The sequence below is a fragment of the Propithecus coquereli genome, unplaced genomic scaffold (assembly GCF_000956105.1).
Source record: "Propithecus coquereli isolate 6110/MARCELLA unplaced genomic scaffold, Pcoq_1.0 Scaffold206, whole genome shotgun sequence".
Taxonomy (NCBI): Eukaryota; Metazoa; Chordata; class Mammalia; order Primates; family Indriidae; genus Propithecus; species Propithecus coquereli.
The window spans coordinates 971,203-990,828 of record NW_012145634.1 but is presented as its reverse complement, the minus strand read 5'-3'; the positions used below and the strand labels follow the sequence as shown (position 1 = coordinate 990,828).

General features: G+C 41.1%; 1 protein-coding gene across 1 annotated transcript in view; it reads left to right on the top strand.

The window, feature by feature from the left end:
* MTMR3 (myotubularin related protein 3) overlaps positions 1–19,626 on the top strand; it is a 129,138-nt gene that overhangs the window by 98,624 nt on the left and 10,888 nt on the right. Inside the window, exons 7-13 of the mRNA XM_012644153.1 lie at positions 2,665–2,761; positions 6,296–6,409; positions 10,916–11,121; positions 11,711–11,842; positions 13,182–13,293; positions 16,548–16,743; positions 17,547–17,732. Coding sequence (XP_012499607.1) covers positions 2,665–2,761; positions 6,296–6,409; positions 10,916–11,121; positions 11,711–11,842; positions 13,182–13,293; positions 16,548–16,743; positions 17,547–17,732 — 1,043 coding nt within the window. The remainder of the gene's footprint in view (positions 1–2,664; positions 2,762–6,295; positions 6,410–10,915; positions 11,122–11,710; positions 11,843–13,181; positions 13,294–16,547; positions 16,744–17,546; positions 17,733–19,626) is intronic.

Below are 19,626 nucleotides of genomic sequence, written 5' to 3'. Positions count from 1 at the left end.
AAGAAATACTAAATGTTGAAAAGGGACAAATCCCCATTTAGGGATGTGGGGGGAAGCAGACAGGAAGAGTTGAAATGGAAACATAAAGCCAAACAAAAACCTTATGGCCCCAATATTTAAAATAATTTGGGATATTACAGTATATCTAATATTGAATCAGTGGAGACATGGGAATTCTGAGTTGGAAATTCTTAAGGAGAATCTAGCAACCGATGTATTTACTTTTCTGGCAAAATAAACTTAAGTGAACATCTAACGTAATTTTCAAAAGCTTATTAAATTACTCATTTAAGATCTCCTAGATTTTTTTCAAGTGGTGGTTTTCAAACAAGTTGTGATCCACTAGTGGGTCATGAAATCAAATTTTAAAGACATGAAACAGAATAGAAAATTACTAAAATATATCACACACATAGTAAGAGTGGATATTGTTTTCTGAAACCCTTTTTAAAAACAAACATGTCGTGATGCAAAACATAATTCTTATTTTGGATTGTGATCATCAGTTTCAAAGTTTATGAAGTCACTGCTTTAGAGGATACAAAGATAATTAAAACTCCATGTTCTCAAGGAACTTGAACTAACAGATTTTCTATACCTGCGACTCAGTATATATTTCTCTTGTGTATTGCTCAGAATTTCACGCTCTGGATGGTGGTTCTAAGCTCTTCTTGGGGTTATGGTTCTACAAAGTAAATTGCTAGTAATAGTGGTGGTGGTTATTATTTTACCAGTGTTATTTTTAGATCACAAGATTCTTCTAGGGTATCTATGTATTTTATCCTAAGATAGAGGTATTGATGTATAAGATCATTAATAAAAGTGCTTTCACCTTTTGTAGAGACTTATGGCTATATCCCAGGGTGGGAAAAAAATGTTCTCTGAATTAATGAACTTGGAAGTTGCCATAGTTTTATAGCTTTTAGATGGACATTATGAATCAAAAACTCCTTGTCTAGTATTCTTTTATTTTATTTTTGAGTCAGGGTCTCTGTCTCCTAGGCTAGAGTGTAGTGGCACCATCATAGCTCATTGCAACTTCAGATTCCTCGGCTGAAGCCATCCTCCTGTCTTAGCCTCCTCAGTAGCTGGGACTATAGACATGTGCCACCATGCCCAGCTAATTTTTCTATTTTTTTGTAGAGATGGGGTCTAGCTCAGGTGGCTGTTCTTGAACTCCTGGCCTCAAGTGATCCTCTCACCTCAGCTTCCCAAAGTGTTAGTATTCCAGGTGTGAGCCACCATGCCTGGCCTCCTTGTCTAGTATTCTTGATGGTCAATATTCCTTGCAGTTTGCAGACAGATGGCACCCCAATTCAGATAGCTTTTTTCCTATTGGGAAGCCCGCTATATCGCTTCTAAAACTTTTCCAAAATGGAATGGATTTAGCTATTTCTTCCTGCATCTGTGAACCTCTTCTTTTTATAGCTCTTCTTCAGGAAAAGTATAATACCTAGCTTAAGCTCAAGAAAAGCAGTTTAAATGAGAAGTAGTTTTACAGAATTGTCTTTCATTCAAGTAATTGCTGTTTGCTATTTTGTAACTCCTCTCCTAGGGAGAGCAAAGCGTTATACCTTGATCACCAAAGCAATCTGTTTTTTACTTTTATTTGTTGTGGTGGTTTTTCCCAGCCCCGACTAGTACTTATTTTATAATCTGTAACACTATGCATTTAGGGGTATTGCTTAATTTTTTTAAATAAAATTACTTCCCTAGGACTGTGTTTGTTTTTAAGGAAGAAAGTTATTTCAGATTTACTGACATTTATGTTAGGCTCACTTCTACCTTTGTTGCTATCTTAAGAAAGAAAAAGCCAAATTCATTAGGGTGAATGTAGCCAGATTATGCATATTTGAGTGGATGTTATCACAAATGATCAGCACTTAGTGGTATGGTGTTTCCTGAGATTCCTAGGTACTGGCAGTAATGATTCCATGACCTCTTGCCTGGAATTCTGTAAAATGCTCTGAAAACCAAAAGGCTTTTCTTACTCTATTTGGTGCTTATCCTGATGTGAGCTGACAGGAGGCTATTTATTGATTTATTTATCCAAGTTGGTGTAAATTACCCATACATTTCACTGAAAGAAGAAATATTAATGCTCAATTAAGTAGATCCTTTTGAGAGCATAAGCCTAATATTATAATATATGCATTGTCTTACCTTTCTAAAACCTGGGAAACACTCGTTGTGAAATCTGCACCAAAGGGTTTTGGATGAGTAATTGTATTAATACTCTTGGTGATCTTGTTATTGATTTTCTTATTATGTGTACTGTTGGTCTGAGTGTGGAAGTAGGAAAGTAGCTAGTGTAGTGACAAGAGCATGGGGTTTGGGGCCAGACAGACCTGCCATGATAACCTTTCTCAGTTTCAGTTTTGTCCTTTATCAAGTGAGTTCAGTGATGCTGCTCTGAGTTGATAGTAGAGATTAGTTGAAATAACATAATTCTTGATCAAAATTAGTTTCTTTCCTTTTTATGGTCTTAACCTGACAGGGATCTTTTTAAACTAAAGCTAAGTGTATGTTATTTTATTATTTATACAATTCCTGCCTTTAAAAAAAAAAACAACAAACCTAGCAGGGTGATTATGCTTTTATTCCATCTGTTTTTCAAAATGGTATTTATTTCTTCCTTTTTTGCTGTCTATCTCTGGCCCCTAGGGGAGCATGTAACGTCAAGGTTTAAAAACGAGGTGGAGAGGATGGGTTTTGATATGAACAACGCGTGGAGGATTTCCAACATCAATGAAAAGTACAAGTGAGTTGTATGGGTCCCTGTGGACTGTTTCATAGCCAGTGCCTTTGCAGAAACTCCAGTTCTCATGTGGCAGAACATTTGAACTTAGACTTTTCCTTTGAAATGGAGTTGTATTTATTAAGTCTAAATCTGTGGTCTCCAACCCCCAGGCTGAGGACCGGTACCGGTCTGTGACCTGGTAGGAACCAGGCCACACAGCAGGAGGTGAGTAGTGGGGGGAGCAAGTGAAGCTTCATCTGTATTTACAGCAGTTCCCTGTCGCTCGCATCACCACATAAGCTCTGCCTCCTATCAGATCAGCAGAGGCATTAGATTCTCATAGGAGCACAAAGCCTACTGTAAACGGTGCATTTGAGGGATCTAGTTGTGCACTCCTTATGAGAATCTAATGCCTGATGATCTGAGGTGGAGTTGAGGCAGTCATGCTAACGCTGGGGAGTGGCTGCAAGTACAGATTACCATTAGCAGAGAGGTTTGTACAATAAATGTAATGTGCTTGAATCGGCCCCAAACCATCCCTGACCCCAATCTATGGAAAAATTGTCTTCTATGAAATCGGTCCCTGGTACCAAAAAGGTTGGGGACCACTGGTATAAATGGGTGACCTTCAGAGTACTTCTTGAACCTACTGTTCCCATTGCTATCTTTGGGAATGGAAAATGATCCTTACTTACCAGGGTCCTGGAACTTTCCTTTCTACCCTTCCCTCAGGCCTCTGTTCTCCCTGGCAGAGGCATGACTAGATAATACTGTTTACCTGCAGGCAGGCAGTTTCCATTGTTCTCATCACCACTTAGCATCACATTAGAGATAGGATCAGTGACCTCATAAGCAGTGACAAAACACTTAGGAGCTAGTTTTTATGACTGTAATTTTATTCTAGATCCTATGAAATAGACGTAAGTACAGGTTGAGTATCCCTTATCTGAAATGCTTGGGACCGGAAGTGTTTCTGATTTGGTATTTTTTTGGATTTTGGAATTTGCATACACATAATGAGATTTCTTGAGAATGGGATCCAATTCTAAATACAAAATTCATTTGTTTCATATATACATTAATAGCCTGAAGGTAATTTTATATAATATTTTAAATAATTTTGTGCATGAAACAAAATTTTGACTATGACTCATCACATGCGGTCAGGTATAGGTTTTTCCATTTGTGGTGTTACATCAGCACTTAGTTTCAGATTTTGGAGCATTCTGAAGTTTTGGATTAGAGATGCTCAACCTGTATTACTCTGTTCTTCAATGTTGATCTAAAAGCAGCTTCACAGCTATGATCATTTAACCATTAAATGTTAATGTAATTTAGCCTTTACCTGTTTCCTTAAAATGTTTAAGTGGGGAAGGGCAGTTAACTACTGTGATGTCTGTGATCCAAGTTTTTATAAAACAAAAGAAAGTTGTCTAGGAGATTTAAATTAATATATCCTTCTCCTAAGTTTCCCTGCAGCACCAATCATTCTTGTGGTCCTTTGAGCTGCCTTAAATTCCCATAGCCGTTTTCCTGGTCTGTTTGTGGCCAGCCATCAGAGTGTTTTCGTTTTTCATTTTAAAAGCTACAGCTAATTATTATACACAGATTTTTTTTTTTTTTTTTGAGACAGAGTCTCACTCTGTTGCCCTGGCTAGAGTGAGTGCCGTGGTGTCAGCCTAGCTCACAGCAACCTCAAACTCCTGGGCTCAAGTGATCCTACTGCCCCAGCCTCCCGAGTAGCTGGGACTACAGGCATGCGCCACCATGCCTGGCTAATTTTTTCTATATATTTTTAGTTGGCTGATTAATTTCTTTCAAATTTTTAGTAGAGGCGGGGTCTCGCTCTTGCTCAGGCTAGTCTCGAACTCCTGAGCTCAAACAATCCGCCCGCCTCGGCCTCCCAGAGAGCTAGGATTACAGGCGTGAGCCACCGCACCCGGCCTATACACAGCTTTTTAACATGGGCCTTGGCCTAGGATTTAAGAACCCGGGATGTTGTGAGGAGTCAGTAGCTGCAGACCTGTCTTACCTTTGCCTATTCTTGATGATAAGTCAAAGCAGAGAAGGGAGAGTGGAGACAGGAGGAGGAAGGGGCCTCAAAGATTCTGAGGCTGCCACAGGCTTTCCTGAGTGTAACCCACCTTTCCTACACTGGCAACTGTTTATCCACCAGAGAGCAGCTAGTCCTTATAGAGTAGTAAGGTAGTAGAGTACCTATAGGACAATGAACTTAATGTTCAGAAAATCGAATCAGAAAACTATAAATTAAACCAAGCTTGTTGGGGAAAAAAAAAAATCCCTAATATGAGTTTTAAAAAGTTGTGTCTTTGAGTTTACTAGTTGTACCTCAAAAGCAGTCTTCGGGGTGTTGAAAGTTCTTCATACTATAAAGGAAGAATGTGAGAGTATAAAACAAAAGAAACGGGACTCACAGTGAGAGTATTAACTGTGATTACTGTGTCCCAGGTTATTTTTAGAAGTTTGTAGGTTAGGTGTTAGGAAGTTTGTGTAGCTGCTCTTGGTCATAGCCATTCTCCTTGTTCAGTAGCTTTTAAATTACCCATACTTTATTTTCTGGAAATTGAGAATAGAGAGATTTAGTGAAAAAGTGATCAAAATCTCCAACTCCTAAGCCAGTTTATGTTTTTCTGCCTCTTCCCCTAATGCATAGGACAGGCTAGAGCAGAGGTAGGTGGGGGCAGTTTGTATGTTTTAGGATTTGGATTAAAGGCTTTATTGCCTTCACTATTGAAAAGGAAAATTTGGTTACCCATAAAGAAATATTGTCCTGTAAATATAAACCTATCAGAAGTAGTGCTTCCCAGGACACCAGCTTGATTAGCATGAAGCTAGCATCTGTCTTCCCTAATGAAAAAAGAGCTTTTTTCCCCAGGTATAGTTTGTTCTGAAGTATGTTTTATAGAAATTATGATTAATAGCATAGTCACATCATTAACCTGGCTCAATAGTTTGTGTATGCAACAAGTAGGCTGGCATTTCATATTGGTTCCACATACCCATGGCTACACTTGTTACCTATAAGTAGGACACTCTGGTTCACATCAAGGAATAAATTAGTTAATCCTGTGAGGTCTTTGGAAACTTAAAATTGTGGACTTTTGTCCTTTATGTTTCCCTCTCACAAAAGCCTGGAAGACTGAGGGTGTGGTAGAGGTGACGCAGACTCTCAGTTTTGTAATTGGACTGGGCACTTGTGGAGTTAGAAATGACCTATGTATTTGTTATGACCGAGTTATAATGGAGAACAAAGAGACTGCCTGCGCCAGCTCCTTTTTTTCCATTGATAGTTAAGATTGCCACATTTCCAAAAGGCAGCATTGAGTGAAAATTCAAGATAGTATCCCTTGATAGATACATAAACAAACACTTAAAGCAACCCATTCTGTTGATGGACCAAAATTCAAGTAATGCTCCTCATTGCCTTTAACTAGCTCTTTGGTAGCATAATCAACATCCTTACGCTGGCTCACCTAGTATATCTCCCTCCTCTCTCCTTCTTCTCTTCTTCCCCTTTCTCATCTTCCCTGTTAGGTTATGTGGTAGCTATCCCCAAGAGCTCATAGTCCCTGCCTGGATCACTGACAAAGAACTAGAAAGTGTAGCAAGCTTCAGGTCTTGGAAGCGCATCCCTGCCGTCGTCTACAGGTAAGTACGTTGGACCAGCCCTAGCTTGGGCTGGTGCTATTGCCCACTGCATGTGGTCTGCCACCTCTGCTGCTGCTAACCTGGGAAGGGAGGGTTCAGAGAATTTCCAGGCGGGTCTCTACTTCCTTATTGCTAAACCTGCTCCTCCAATGACACAGTGGTCCTCTCTGCATCCAGAACACTAGCTTGGTGGTTCAACTGACACAGATAAGAACATTTTAGTAAAAAAGTTAGCTGGACTTGCTATTTCAAGATGCTTCTTACATTTTTTTTTTTTTTTTTTTTTGAGGCAGAGTCTCACTCGCTTGCCTGGGCTAGAGTGCCGTGGCGTCAGCCTAGCTCACAGCAACCTCAGACTCCCGCGCTCAAGCGATCCTTCTGCCTCAGCCTCCCAGGTAGCTGAGACTACAGGCATGCGCCACCATGCCCGGCTAATTTTTTTCTATTTTTAGTTGTTTGGCCAATTTCTTTCCATTTTTAGTAGAGACGGGATCTCGCTCTTGCTCAGGCTGGTCTCGAACTCCTGAGCTCAAGAAATCCGCCCGCCTTGGCCTCCCAGAGTGCTAGGATTACAGGCGTGAGCCACCACGCCCGGCCGCTTCTTACATTTTGTGAGAAGATAATTTGTTACTGCATTTAGCTTCTGATGTTAGGAGGGCTTTTGGATTCAGAGATGAGTCCTAGAAAGTGAGAATTGGGAGTATAGAGGTGAGTCATCCGTGATTGTCTTTGTGGTTGAAACTTGGATACGTGGAAGAACTCGGTTTTGTGAGAAAGTATTTAGAGAAGGCTGGGGCTTGACTGGATAGAAGATTTTGGAGATCAGAGGCATGAGAGTCAAGGGATGCAAGTTCTAGATGGGGACAGTGGCATGGTGATGAAGCGCAGATTTTGAAGTCACAGATGTGAGTTCAAGTCTATTATGATACTCCCTGCTGTGGCACCTTTAGTTAGTTCCCTGAGTGACCTCAGTCTGTTCCTAATGAAAAAAAATGGAAACAGTTGTTCTTAATTTGCTGCTGTGCTGTGACATCTGAATGACAGCCTATAAACACTGAGCTTCTCTTAGCAACATTGGGAGTAGTTGTATTCCTGAGTGCTGCTTTTGGTAATTCAGTGAATATCTCAGTTCTCACAGGATTGTGTTAAATTTTTCAGAAGTCATTCCTTCTCCTCCTGGAAATGTTTCTGATGTTGTCATCTTATGTTTACATTCTCCATTTCATTTTCTTAGTTTGCAGACTTTTTTGACTCTCCCTGAGTTGGGCCAATACAGTGGCTTCATTAGAAATAAGTCTTTTGTGCCAGGAGGCATTCCACTGAAATATTGAGGTTGTAGGAAGGGATTTTTCTCCTTGTGGAATTCCTGTGTAGGTAACCAGCTTGTTCATTTAGTCCACTGAAGGCAAATTCTGATGCTCTCCCTGAATAGAGAGTGATGGAAAGGTATTTGCTTTGGCCCAGTGGAACCCATTAAGTTTTCAATCTCAATTTTCATCACTCTTGTTTTCAGAAACCCCTAGAAAAGTAGGTCACTAGATTTACTTATCACTCAAGTGGTAAGGATGATACAGGAATTAGAGAGTAGTGAAAGCTGAAGGGATTTATGAGTCTTGTCATTGATCAGCCCAACTAGAATGGGGAAAGCAGCCAGTTGTTGCTCTGGCCAACAGCTGTGTTAGGTCAGCAGCCCTGGCATTTGTGGGGCTTGCAGACTTTGAACAAAAGGGAGAAGCACTCTCCTTTTTGGAAAGTGAGAGGCTTTAGGTGAATTCTCTCTTTTGGCATAGAAGCCTAAGAGTGCTAGTTGAAGAAACTCTTCTTAGAGTATAATAAAAATGGGAAGCCTTTCTCCCTCTTCTGAAATTTATTCTAGAGGACATGAGGATTTTTCCCCCTTTTTAGAGACCCTAGAAAATATATAAATGAAAATTTTTATTTGCAATTTTTTAGAGAAAATCTGCTTTCAAAAGATTACAAATGAAAGTTCTCTGCCTCTAAAATCAGACAGGCATCCTGGAACCTGGTGTCTGTCTCAGAGCATGTGTCTTATATCTCTGAGCTCCAAACTGAGTTGCTGTGTTATTCGGGAGTTTGTAAAGGGTATGTTGAAGAATGTTTGGGACACTCTACCACTCTTCTGCTTTGCCAGCCTAGGTGGCAGGATGCCTCTGAATCTGACTTACGTTTACTGAGTTTAGTTTTCTGTAGGCTGCAGTAGTGATTCCTGAGTTTGCCAGCTGTGCTTACTTGACAACACCATGCTGAACCAGTGCCTGATTAGGATTTTCTCCTACTGTGACAAGAGAGCACTTAATTGGATTTATTATTGAAGGCAGAGATTGCTCTAACACAGCAAGATGGTGCAAAGGGCACCCATCTGTAGTGCAATTCACAGCTCCCCTTTATTCGTGTGGTGATTATTAGAAACTCCCAGTCATTTAGGGAGCTTGCCTAACACTAAGTTAGGGATAGTTAAAACAATTACGTTTCTATGTAAAATTGAAGCATTCATTGTTTTAGTGGGGAGGTTATCTATCGGACATTTTAATTTTTATACTTTTCCTGGTTCTATTTGTTAAAGTGATAGAAATGCTTTTCTTCAGTGATTTTTAACTGTAGTGTTTGAGTTCTCTTTCGTGCAGTCTAAAGCATTTTAGAGGACTGCAGAAAACAACTGCTAATTGCAATAGCTTAGTTGAAATCTATTATAATGCCAGTAGCCCTTAAAACCCAAGACCCAGGCTGAAGAGTGCCATCTACTGCTCCTCTTGGGCACTGCTGGGAAGCATTGCAGAGGAAGAGGATGCTTAGGAAAGACCCCACCAGCCTCTTCTGTGAAGGTTTGGAGTTATTTAGCTCAGCAGTTACCCAGTGCCTGTTATTTACTAGGGGTCATTTTAAGAAGGTTTTATTTCTAGTTTGGCTCCATTCAACATGTGAGCCGGTTGAGCATGTTGGCAATATACAGGTACTTTTAGCTCCTTGTCTCCCAGGGAGGGAGGATATTAAAACTACAAGCAAACTGGTGGGTAGTTCCAGTGGAATTTGATTATTGCCAAATTTAATTTATGGCTCATGAGCTTTAGGATTAAAAACAAAAATCTCATATTGTTCCCTGAAGAAGACAAGTAGATTCAGTAGTATGTTTTATTTAAATGCATCTATGCCATACATATGTGTTTGCATATATGTGTTCGGAAACAATCTTTAAAGGAGAGTTTCCTCTGAATAGAATTTTGGGAGATACTTAAATTTTTTGCTTACCAGCTTTTGATTCTGATAATTCATTTTTACAGTGAACTGATTACTTTTATTAAGAAAAAAGCTTTACTAAGAGATGCCGCCCGCATACAGTTCATCCCTTTAAAGTGTACAACTTAGTAACTTACTATATTCCAAATGTGCAACCATCACCTCAGTCAATTTTAGTACATTTTCATCATCTAAAGAAGAAACCCTGTACCCATTAGCAGTCCTCATTCCCTCCCCAACCACCCTCGCCTTGGGTAACCAGTAATCTACTTTCTGTTCCATAGATTTGCCCATTCTGGACACTTCATATAAATGGAATCATATAGCATGTGGTCTTTTGTGTCTGGCTTCTTTCACTTAGTGTAACATATTCAAGCTTCATTGGTCGTGTAGTATGTGTCAGAACTTTATTCCTTTTTACTGCCAAATAATACAATTTTTCTAACATTTTAATTGCTAAAGTTTGCCTAATTGGGAAAAGCCTGGGTTTTAATAGCATCTTAAAGTATACTATGAGTACAATTTCTGGTCTGTCTTCTTGAAAAAGAACCTGTCAGAGTTTGGTTTACTGAGGTTGGTGCTGTTCCTTTACTTCTAAGAGCCTGAGGAAGGATAGCTGGCTCATTGAGCTATCTGCCTGTAACAAAAGCAATTTGTGACTCATGAAATCTTGGGAGATTTTGTAAAGCAATTCATTGTGGGGCCAGGTAAGTGTTTAAATCCCAAAGGTGGAATCTTGTTTTGAAAAGAATCCCCAAGCCCACTGTGAGTGCACAGTAGCTGCAGTGGACCCTCAGAAGTCGGTGAGGCACACACTTTTCTCTCTTTTGGCATCTGTTATGCCAGGACATTCAGGTTCAGTATTTCAAAGGAGAGAGAAATCCTTCATTACTGGGTAGTAGAATTAGTGTAGTATTTGTAGATTATTTTTTACCTTATTTTCCAAAAAGTAAAGATCCAAACATTTCAGTTATGAATATTTTTTTCTAAGAGTACACAGTCATTTTGTTGATAACTTTACAAAAATCTCTGATAATTGGGAAGGATATGCGTAGGTTTTGTTTATTCTTGTTGATGCATAAGACTTCTGCCCTTTTTAATACTGAGAGGACTTGAAGCTAACCCAGCACTTACCTAGAGACAGGCTGTTAATTAAGGCACTTAAAATCTTTTACTTCTTGTGAAAGTACAGAGCATCTGAATGGGGACCCCTGGGATGGGTACAATTGTTGTCTCTTGTTCCCTGCATAGGCACCAGAACAATGGAGCTGTCATTGCGCGCTGTGGACAGCCGGAGGTTAGCTGGTGGGGCTGGCGAAATGCAGATGATGAGCACCTGGTGCAGTCAGTAGCCAAAGCTTGTGCCTCTGACTCCCGATCGAGTGGCAGCAAGCTGTCAACTAGGAACAGTTCTCGAGACTTTCCCAATGGAGGAGACCTTTCTGATGTGGAGTTTGGTAAGGTGCTCCCTGAACCCATGGCAGCAGTTTTTATAGTGTCTGAGAACCTTTTCTTGAAATGACCTTTTCCTTAGAAGACATAGAGTTAATTTTATAGAAGAGGCAGTATGATGCTTCACTTGATGGGATCGTTTGAGGAGTCATGGGTCGTGGCAAAGACCAGAAGACCTTTTGTTTCAAAGTTGATTTAAGAGACTGGAGTGTGTGTTTTCTTTCTTGCTATCATGACAAGAATTGGAATATTTATGTGATAGGGAACTTGCAGTGTCTCTAGACCATGGGGGGCGATATTGGGCTTTATGAAAGGACCATAGGTATAGAAATGAAGTACAGAAGATTGGGCTATGTGGACCCCACGTGTGCTCTGGGAGTTGGTTTTTGAGAGTAAATCCCCATCAACTTTTGTAAGAAGGCAAGATAGAATATAAAGAGATGGGAGAAGTCCTTTGTATCTAGGGTTCAGGTTAGGGAATTTCATTTTATAGAGCCTTTTTGTGTCGTAATATGTGCTGTGGTTCTAATTTTGCACAGTTCTGGGAGAAACAGGTTCATTTAGTTCTTCCCCTCCCCCACCCTCCATCCCTAGATTCTTCTTTGTCAAATACTTCAGGAGCAGAGAGTTTAGCCATTCAACCGCAGAAGCTTTTGATCTTGGATGCACGCTCCTATGCAGCAGCTGTGGCAAACCGAGCCAAAGGAGGTGGCTGTGAATGCCCAGGTGAGGTGTATGGTGCTTTGTCACCCATGCTCTTTCCTCTAGCCCATGGCCAGCTGAAACTTAGTTCTCAATTTGAAGTGAGTGGTAAGCCATATTCCTTATCCTGTCTTGAAAAAGCCAGAGCTTCTCTTTGGATTCTTACCACTGTATTTTTTTTCTGAGGAGAAATGGAAGAAGAGGTGCAGTGAAGCCACATAATCTTCCTTCCCTCCCTGTGCCAACCTGTACATGATAAGGGAAGCAGATCCTCTTCCATAATTTTGGAAGCTGCTGCTTTAGTGGGCTCAATTTCTCAGCCTTCTAAAAGCTTTTTCGTTGCCTTTGACCAAAGGGTATGCCTCATCACTGGCCTCCTAGCAAACTCCTCACTGAGGGCCTCTACTCAGAAAACTTGAGCTGGAAATTGAAGCAGTAAATACAGAATTCCAGTAAGGTGCCTCTGTTCTGACTTGTAACACTCCTACCATTGCAATGCTGGCTTTCCCCAGGGAGAGGACCCCTCCCCTCTCACCCCCGTGCCGGCAGTGTGCTGATGATATAGGCAGAGGCACCAAGCTGCTTCTTTAGATGTGATCTAAGTTGGAAATTGAAAAGCATCTGTACCAAGGTGAAATTGAACGCACAAAGGCATTGTTCTGCCGGGTTCTTTTCAAAGAGAGAGCCACAAGTTAGATGAGGCCCAAGAAGTAAACCTGGATACGGTAGAAGTTTATAGGTCTTTTAAAAATGAGTTTTGGCCGGGCGCGGTGGCTCACGCCTGTAATCCCAGCACTCTGGGAGGCCGAGGCGGGAGGATTGTTTGAGCTCAGGAGTTCGAGACCAGCCTGAGCAAGAGCGAGACCCTGTCTCTACTAAAAAAAAAATAGAAAGAAATTAATCGGACAACTAAAAATATATAGAAAAAAAATATTAGCCAGGTATGGTGGCACATGCCTGTAGTCCCAGCTACTCGGGAGGCTGAGGCAGTAGGATCGCTTGAGCCCAGGAGTCTGAGGTTGCTGTGAGCTAGACTGACGCCATGGCACTCACTCTAGCCAGGGCAACAGAGTGAGACTCTGTCAAAAAAAAAAAAAAAAATGAGTTTTTATGTCAACGTCTTCTTCACAAATCTAACCTTCCTTTTTCACCTTTTTCAAAAAGACAACTAAAATTCAAAAGCACCATTTTCTTCTTATAATAAAGCACTGGGCTAATAGTCAAACATCGAAACATTGCAGTTTCATTAGGCACCAGCTGCAATGGGTATGTTTTATAGCCAGTTTGCTGCTTTTAAATTTGGCCATGTGGGCTTTAAATTCAACATATTTATTTGTGTTCTCTTTATTGTTGTTCTTTCCAGAGTATTACCCGAACTGTGAAGTTGTGTTTATGGGGATGGCAAACATTCATTCTATTCGGAGGAGTTTTCAGTCTCTGCGGTTGCTGTGCACTCAGATGCCAGATCCAGGAAAGTAAGACCTTGGCTTTCATTTTTCACTACTCTTTAAAAAAAAAAGTGCATTTGGAGGTGACTTTCCTTCTATTTCTTGGTAAACTTCAGTTATACTTTCAGTCTCTGTGAGTATCTCCTTCCTGGGTCAGAAGCATGATAGCACAGCAGAAGAGCTGGGAGAAAATCAAGCCTTTTGAAAGGTTTTAAAATGTGCAGCACAGAACAAATCTCAACCCTTAAAACAGAAGCATTGCCTTCTTCTTTTTCGGGGATCTCTCCCTTCTCTTCTACATTGCTTTCAGCCCAAAGTAATTTAATTCTTTGGTTTCTGATGTCCTGTAGTGACACTTACCTGCTATGAACTGGAATGTTTTACCACGAAGAGTGAGAATTTATTCATCATGTTCTAAAAGGGTTAAACTTGTTATTAGGTCAGTTCTTTTTACATCTCCCAATTTCTAAACTAGTCTCTTATTTACATAAAACATTATCATGATTTTTATTGCTTATTAAAAATGAATGGCTGGCATTTGCAGTGAGGAAGGTGAAATAACACCTCCTCCAAGGGTACTGTTTGAATACAAGATAAATTAGGAGGAATGTTCTGTAAAATAAATATTGACAGATAAATATTTAAAAGCCCCTCTTTTACTATTTCAGGAAGCCAGAGATATGGTGCCAGAGAAGACAGAATTTTCTTTTTTCTGGTGTTTGCGCTGGGGCCCATAGTTGTTTCCCTGGGTCTTGTTCAGTAAATCTCATGATCAAGTTTTGCTGCAGTCTTTGATTTATCAAATCAAATGCTGCCTGAACCACTTGTACTGATTCCCAGCAGCAAATGATTAAATTCATCATAGTTGCAATCAGCCCAGAGGGTAAAGTGGTGTCCTTTGGGGAAAGCCTGACTGAAGAAATGAGCTTGCTGCTTTCCTTTGGGGATTAGCCATTTGCATCTGCTACACACTCCTAGGACCCAGCTAGCAGCGCTCTTTCCCCTAAGGTGGGCTGTAGAAGGAGCCTGGCTGAGGACCCAGGAGATCTGCCATGAACTGACTGTGTGGCCTTGGCCAAGTGGCTTAATTACTGTGGGTCTCATTTTTCTTGTCTATAAAATGAAAAGGATATAATCAATACTACATGATCTCTGATACCTTCCATGTACTAAAATTCTTTCTTAAAAAGCTGTTTTTGAAACTCAGAGTCAAAAAGATGTAATTATAATAGCCCTAACCTGGTTCATGTCAGTGTGTGTGTGTGGGGGGGGGTTATTAAAGAAGGAGGTAATGCTTTTATGTATTTGGCAGCAAATCATAATGCAGTATTAAAGTCTTCCTTGTAAATTAAAAGCAGCTGTGGCAGTGATAGGACAGCTAGTAAGCCCCAGGGCCATGTTTGGGGCTGTGGAGGGTAAGGGATGGTATGTTCTACTTCAGTTCGCCCTGAGGACAAGGGAGTTTGGAGTCTCTTAGCAGTACCTCCTTAGCTGGCAGATTTTAGAGTGCAGCTTCTCTGTTTAGGCATGGATAGCGCCAACTGGTATTGAATAATAGTTCAGTTAGGTTCAGGGGAACCTCACACTTTCTCTTGTTTATTGTTTCTCCAGGGGCTAGGAAGTAACTTAGTATTTGCTCCCTTAAGCTTTATCTTTCAGTTTCTTTTGAGGTGTGAGGAATGAGAATAAATAATTGATCAGGGAAAGAAAATGTTTTTCAGGTACCTAACTAGGGAGGTAGAAAGCCTTCTTGAGATTGGATTTTAACCCACAACAGACTTAGAATTCATTAAACAGTAGGCCTCCTTACTGTATGTTAGCTAGGCACTGTGCTGGGAGTACATTTGTGACTGAGACACAGTGTTAGCTGTCTGAGGAGTCACAGTCTGGTTGGTAGACCAAACTAATCTATATGAAACCAGTGCTTATGCGCAACATTCTCTTGTCTGTTTGCCTGGCAAGAGCCCCTCCTTAGATTATTCCCAAAATTCATACTCACTCCATAAGGTTTAGTAGGCCTTTATAACCTTCTCAGAGTCCCTGGCAGAAGTATTTATTCCTTCCTCATATTCAGTGTTTGAAGGGCTGGATTGTGGTCTTAACTACAAATCTGGTCTCATTTGAGGAAAATCCAAACTCTTTCTTAGGCATTGGGAGGGGTGGGGGAAAGCACAAGAAACAAAATGTCAACACAGTTAAAAAGACAAGTGTGATCTGCTTGTGATTACTCCCAAGGGGCAGTTCTTGCTATCTGATACTCCTGAAGGCCTTTCATAAAAAGATTCATCTAGATCCCTGCTGAATCCAGTCTGTGTTAAGCAATATGGTGTGGCCATTAGTGTGCTAATTTGCATAAGTCTAAATCATTAGGTTGGGCCCATCCAGTTTTAGTCAATAAACATTCAAGACTTGAACAGTGGTAGGTGTAAGGGTCTGGGTAATAGGGAATATTGTCTGTACCATTTTTGCATAAGGCATCCAGCTTATATCTTATTATAGACATATTTATATTTGGGTTTTCTTCATTTTTTTGAGAATTTTTTGGGCAGAGTTGCTGATTATTAAATACAGATATTTTCTGCTTTACATCTCAGAAGTGGCTACATTTCCTTCAGGAGAAGATTCCAGAAAGAGCTATTTTTCTTATATTCTGCATACTTATCATGGACTGAAAAATACTATTTTCTCTGAGAAATTATCCATATAGATTTTGGAACAAAAGGTGGTTCTGTTAATCAGTGTCTGTTTCTTTTCTTTTTTAAAGAAACAGGTCTTGCTCTGTTGCCCAGGCTAGAGTCTGGAGTGCAGTGCATAATCATAGATCACCGTAACCTTCAAATCCTGAGCTCAAGAAGTCCTCCTGCTTCAGCCTCCCAAGTAGCTAGGACTATAGGCGCATGCCACCGCACCCAGCTAATTTCTAAGTTGGTTCCCTCCCCCGCCCCCGAAATGAGGTCTCACTATGTTGTCCAGGCTGGTCTCAAACTCCTGGCCTCAAGTGATCCCCCTGCTTCAGCCTCCCAAAATGCTGGGATTACGGGTGTGTGCCAGTATGCCCGGCCTACACAGTCTATTTCTAAGACTTTCCTCTATTATATAGTAGGGTTTGGGTGGTCTCATCCTTGGACTTACTTTATAAACACAAGGAGGTTTTCTGTTTGTTTTGCTGGTGTTATATTTGGAGAGAGAAATCTTTAGGGATTGCTTTTTAATTTGACAGGCATTGGGCATGATGCAATAAGTCAAAAATCAGTATTTCCTTATCTCTTCCTGTTTTTTAGTTGGCTCTCAGCTCTTGAAAGCACTAAATGGCTCCATCACTTGTCTGTGCTCCTAAAATCAGCACTTCTGGTGGTGCATGCTGTGGATCGTGATCAGCGACCAGTGCTGGTGCACTGTTCAGATGGCTGGGACCGTACCCCTCAGATCGTGGCCTTGGCTAAGCTCTTGCTGGACCCTTATTACCGAACCATAGAGGTCAGTGCATCCATAGGGGAGGGGTTGGCACTTCAGGATGAGTGGGGGAAACCTGAGGGTTTTATGATCAGGTCTAAAGAAAGTAAAATTTCTTTGTTTTTAATCATTGTTCCTTTACCTTGAGCTAAATTGTGATGGTACCTACGACAGTTCTTGTGCCTTGTAAAATGGGGCAGATTGTGGGTAACAAGGTATTGATGATATAGACATATTTTCTTTTGCAGCCTATCTACTTGGAAAAGTTTTGGCTACTCCAGAAAAATGGGGCTTCTGTAAAAGGGTTGCTTGTTATGATAGTAGATCTAGATATTACCACAGTGTTCTGTGGAGAAGCCCTACTCTGAAATAACCATCTGTTGGGTTAAAGATATAAGAAAAGCTATAAAGTACCCTAAAATATATGTGAATGTTTGTAAAAAATCTGAGGTGGAGAAGAATTATATAAACATGACTTTGTAAGTATAACACCAAAGGCAGAAATTTAAAAATAAAAGAAATTTAGAAAAAAGGTGTGGCTTTTATATAGTGAATGAAAGAGGCTAAAGATGTAAACAGACTCAAGAAAGGCTTAGATAAATGCATAGTTAGTGCCTTTCAGTGATTATGGAGTGGAGTTGAGGGAACTGGGGAACTTTCCCTACGCACGTGACCCATCAGGGGTAGAGCCTTTGGCCAAGGAGCTGAGCTGGGTGGGCTTTACTGGGAGACTGTTAAAGGGGATCACTGTCTGCAACACCAGACTCGGGACTGCCACAGTCTGGATAGTCCAGCACACTTGGTCTTTCCTGGGTGCTTCCCTGCAGGGTTTCCAGGTCCTCGTGGAGATGGAGTGGCTGGATTTTGGCCATAAATTTGCTGACCGGTGTGGTCATGGAGAGAACTCGGATGACCTGAATGAGCGTTGCCCAGTGTTTCTGCAGTGGCTTGACTGTGTTCATCAGCTTCAGAGGCAATTTCCTTGCTCTTTTGAGTTCAATGAAGCATTCCTTGTGAGTTTGGGTTTGTGATTCTTTGTTTTGGAGACTGTCTTACTTTGAGGGGTTGTCAGTACATATGTTAGTGGGCCAGTTTTCACATGAATCTATGCAGCCTTTTTAGAGTTTAATAGAGGGGTGATTTTTATCTCCCATGTTTATTAAAGAAAAAAACAGTAAACAGGCATTTGTTTATTCAGTGAATCCTTTGTACTAGATTATATAAAGTCCTTGACTTCTTTTAAGCTTAGCTTCTAAAAGGGATGATAGAAAACCTAGACAGCAGTTAGAAATAGAAGCAATCAGAATAGCCCATGCTCTCTCCAATCCATCTACCAAGCCCCCTGCTTCTGTCCCATGCTCTCTGCCCCCTCTCCTTTGACAGAGGTTGCACCCTATACTTGCTGTTTTCCAGCTCTTCTGTCTGCCAGTACATCGGCTCCCATCCTTTCTCATCTGTTCCACTGACTGGCTCCAGCATTTCTTTTCTCTGCCTTCTGCATCAGCGTGCTTCCCTCCCTCTCATACTGCGACCATCAGCATACATATGTGGTGTAGTGTCTCCCATCTTATCAAAACCCTTTCTTGGTCCAGAATTCCCCTCTAGATATCATCCCATTTCTCTGTTCCCCTTTAAAACAGAGCTCCTCAAGTCTTTCACCCTTGCTATCTCAAATTCCTCTCTTTCCATTCTCTCTTAAATTCACTCCAATCAGGCATTCACCCCACCACTTTACCAAAGCTGTTCTTGTTAAGGCGACTGGTGACCTGTGATCTTCACGTTGCCAATCCAGTGGTCAGTTCTCAGTCTTCATCTTTGATCTATCGTTACTATATGGCACAGTTTAACTGCTTCTTTCTTGAAATGCTTTCTTCAGTTACCTTCTAGCACTTCCTTGCTCTTAGTCTCCTCTTACCTTGCTGGCTAGTCCTTTCTGTCCTTTTTGGTAATTCATGCTAATCTCCCCAGTTTTGAATGTTGGAATGCCCCACAGCTCAGCCTCCATGCTGCTTCTCATCTGTGCTTCCTCTCTAAAGTTCTCATCCAGTCTAGTGGCTTTAATTGCCTTCTATATGCTGATGAGTCCCACATTTATACACCTTCAGCTCAGACCTCTCCACTTAACTGCAGACTCACATATCCAACTATGTGACTACTCAGTGTCTCCATTTGGATGTCTTAATGGTATTTCAAACTTAATAGGTTCAAAACTTTATTCTTGATCTCTGTATCTCCCTTACCCCAAACCTGATCTTCCAGAAGTTTTCCCTTTCACCATATGGCAACTGCATCCTTCCGTTTGTTTAGGGCAATAAACCTTTATGCTATCCTCATCTCTTTTATATTCCACATTCAGTCTATCAGATTTCTGCAGCTCTGATTTCAAAATATATCTAAAACCTGATTACTTATTGCCACCTCTACTGATGCCACACTGGTCTAAGCCACCATCATCTCCTCCCCTAATTCCAGAGAGTCAACCCAGCGAGTCCCTTCTAAAACATAAGACCGACAGTGTCATTCCTCTGTTCAAAAATCTCTGGTGACTTTACATTTCACACAGAGTAAGAGCCAAAGTCCTTAAAATGGCCTACAGGGCCCTCCTAGAATTACCCATCTAGGCTCATTTCCCACCATTCTCCCCTTGTGCAATCTCCTTTAGTCACTCTGGCCTCCTTGCTGTTACTCAAAATCACAAGCATGTGTGCGTGAGGTTGCCTTTTCCTAGAGCACTTCCCCCAGATGCCCATATACCTGCTCTCACTTCCATCAGGTCTCAGCCAGTGAGGACTTCCCATACTGCCCCACACCTGCCCTCTTCCTCTCACCCTGCCTTGTTGTACACCATCGCACTGGTCACCCTTGACCTACAACTAGAGCAGGCTCCATCAAGGCAGAAGCGCCGGC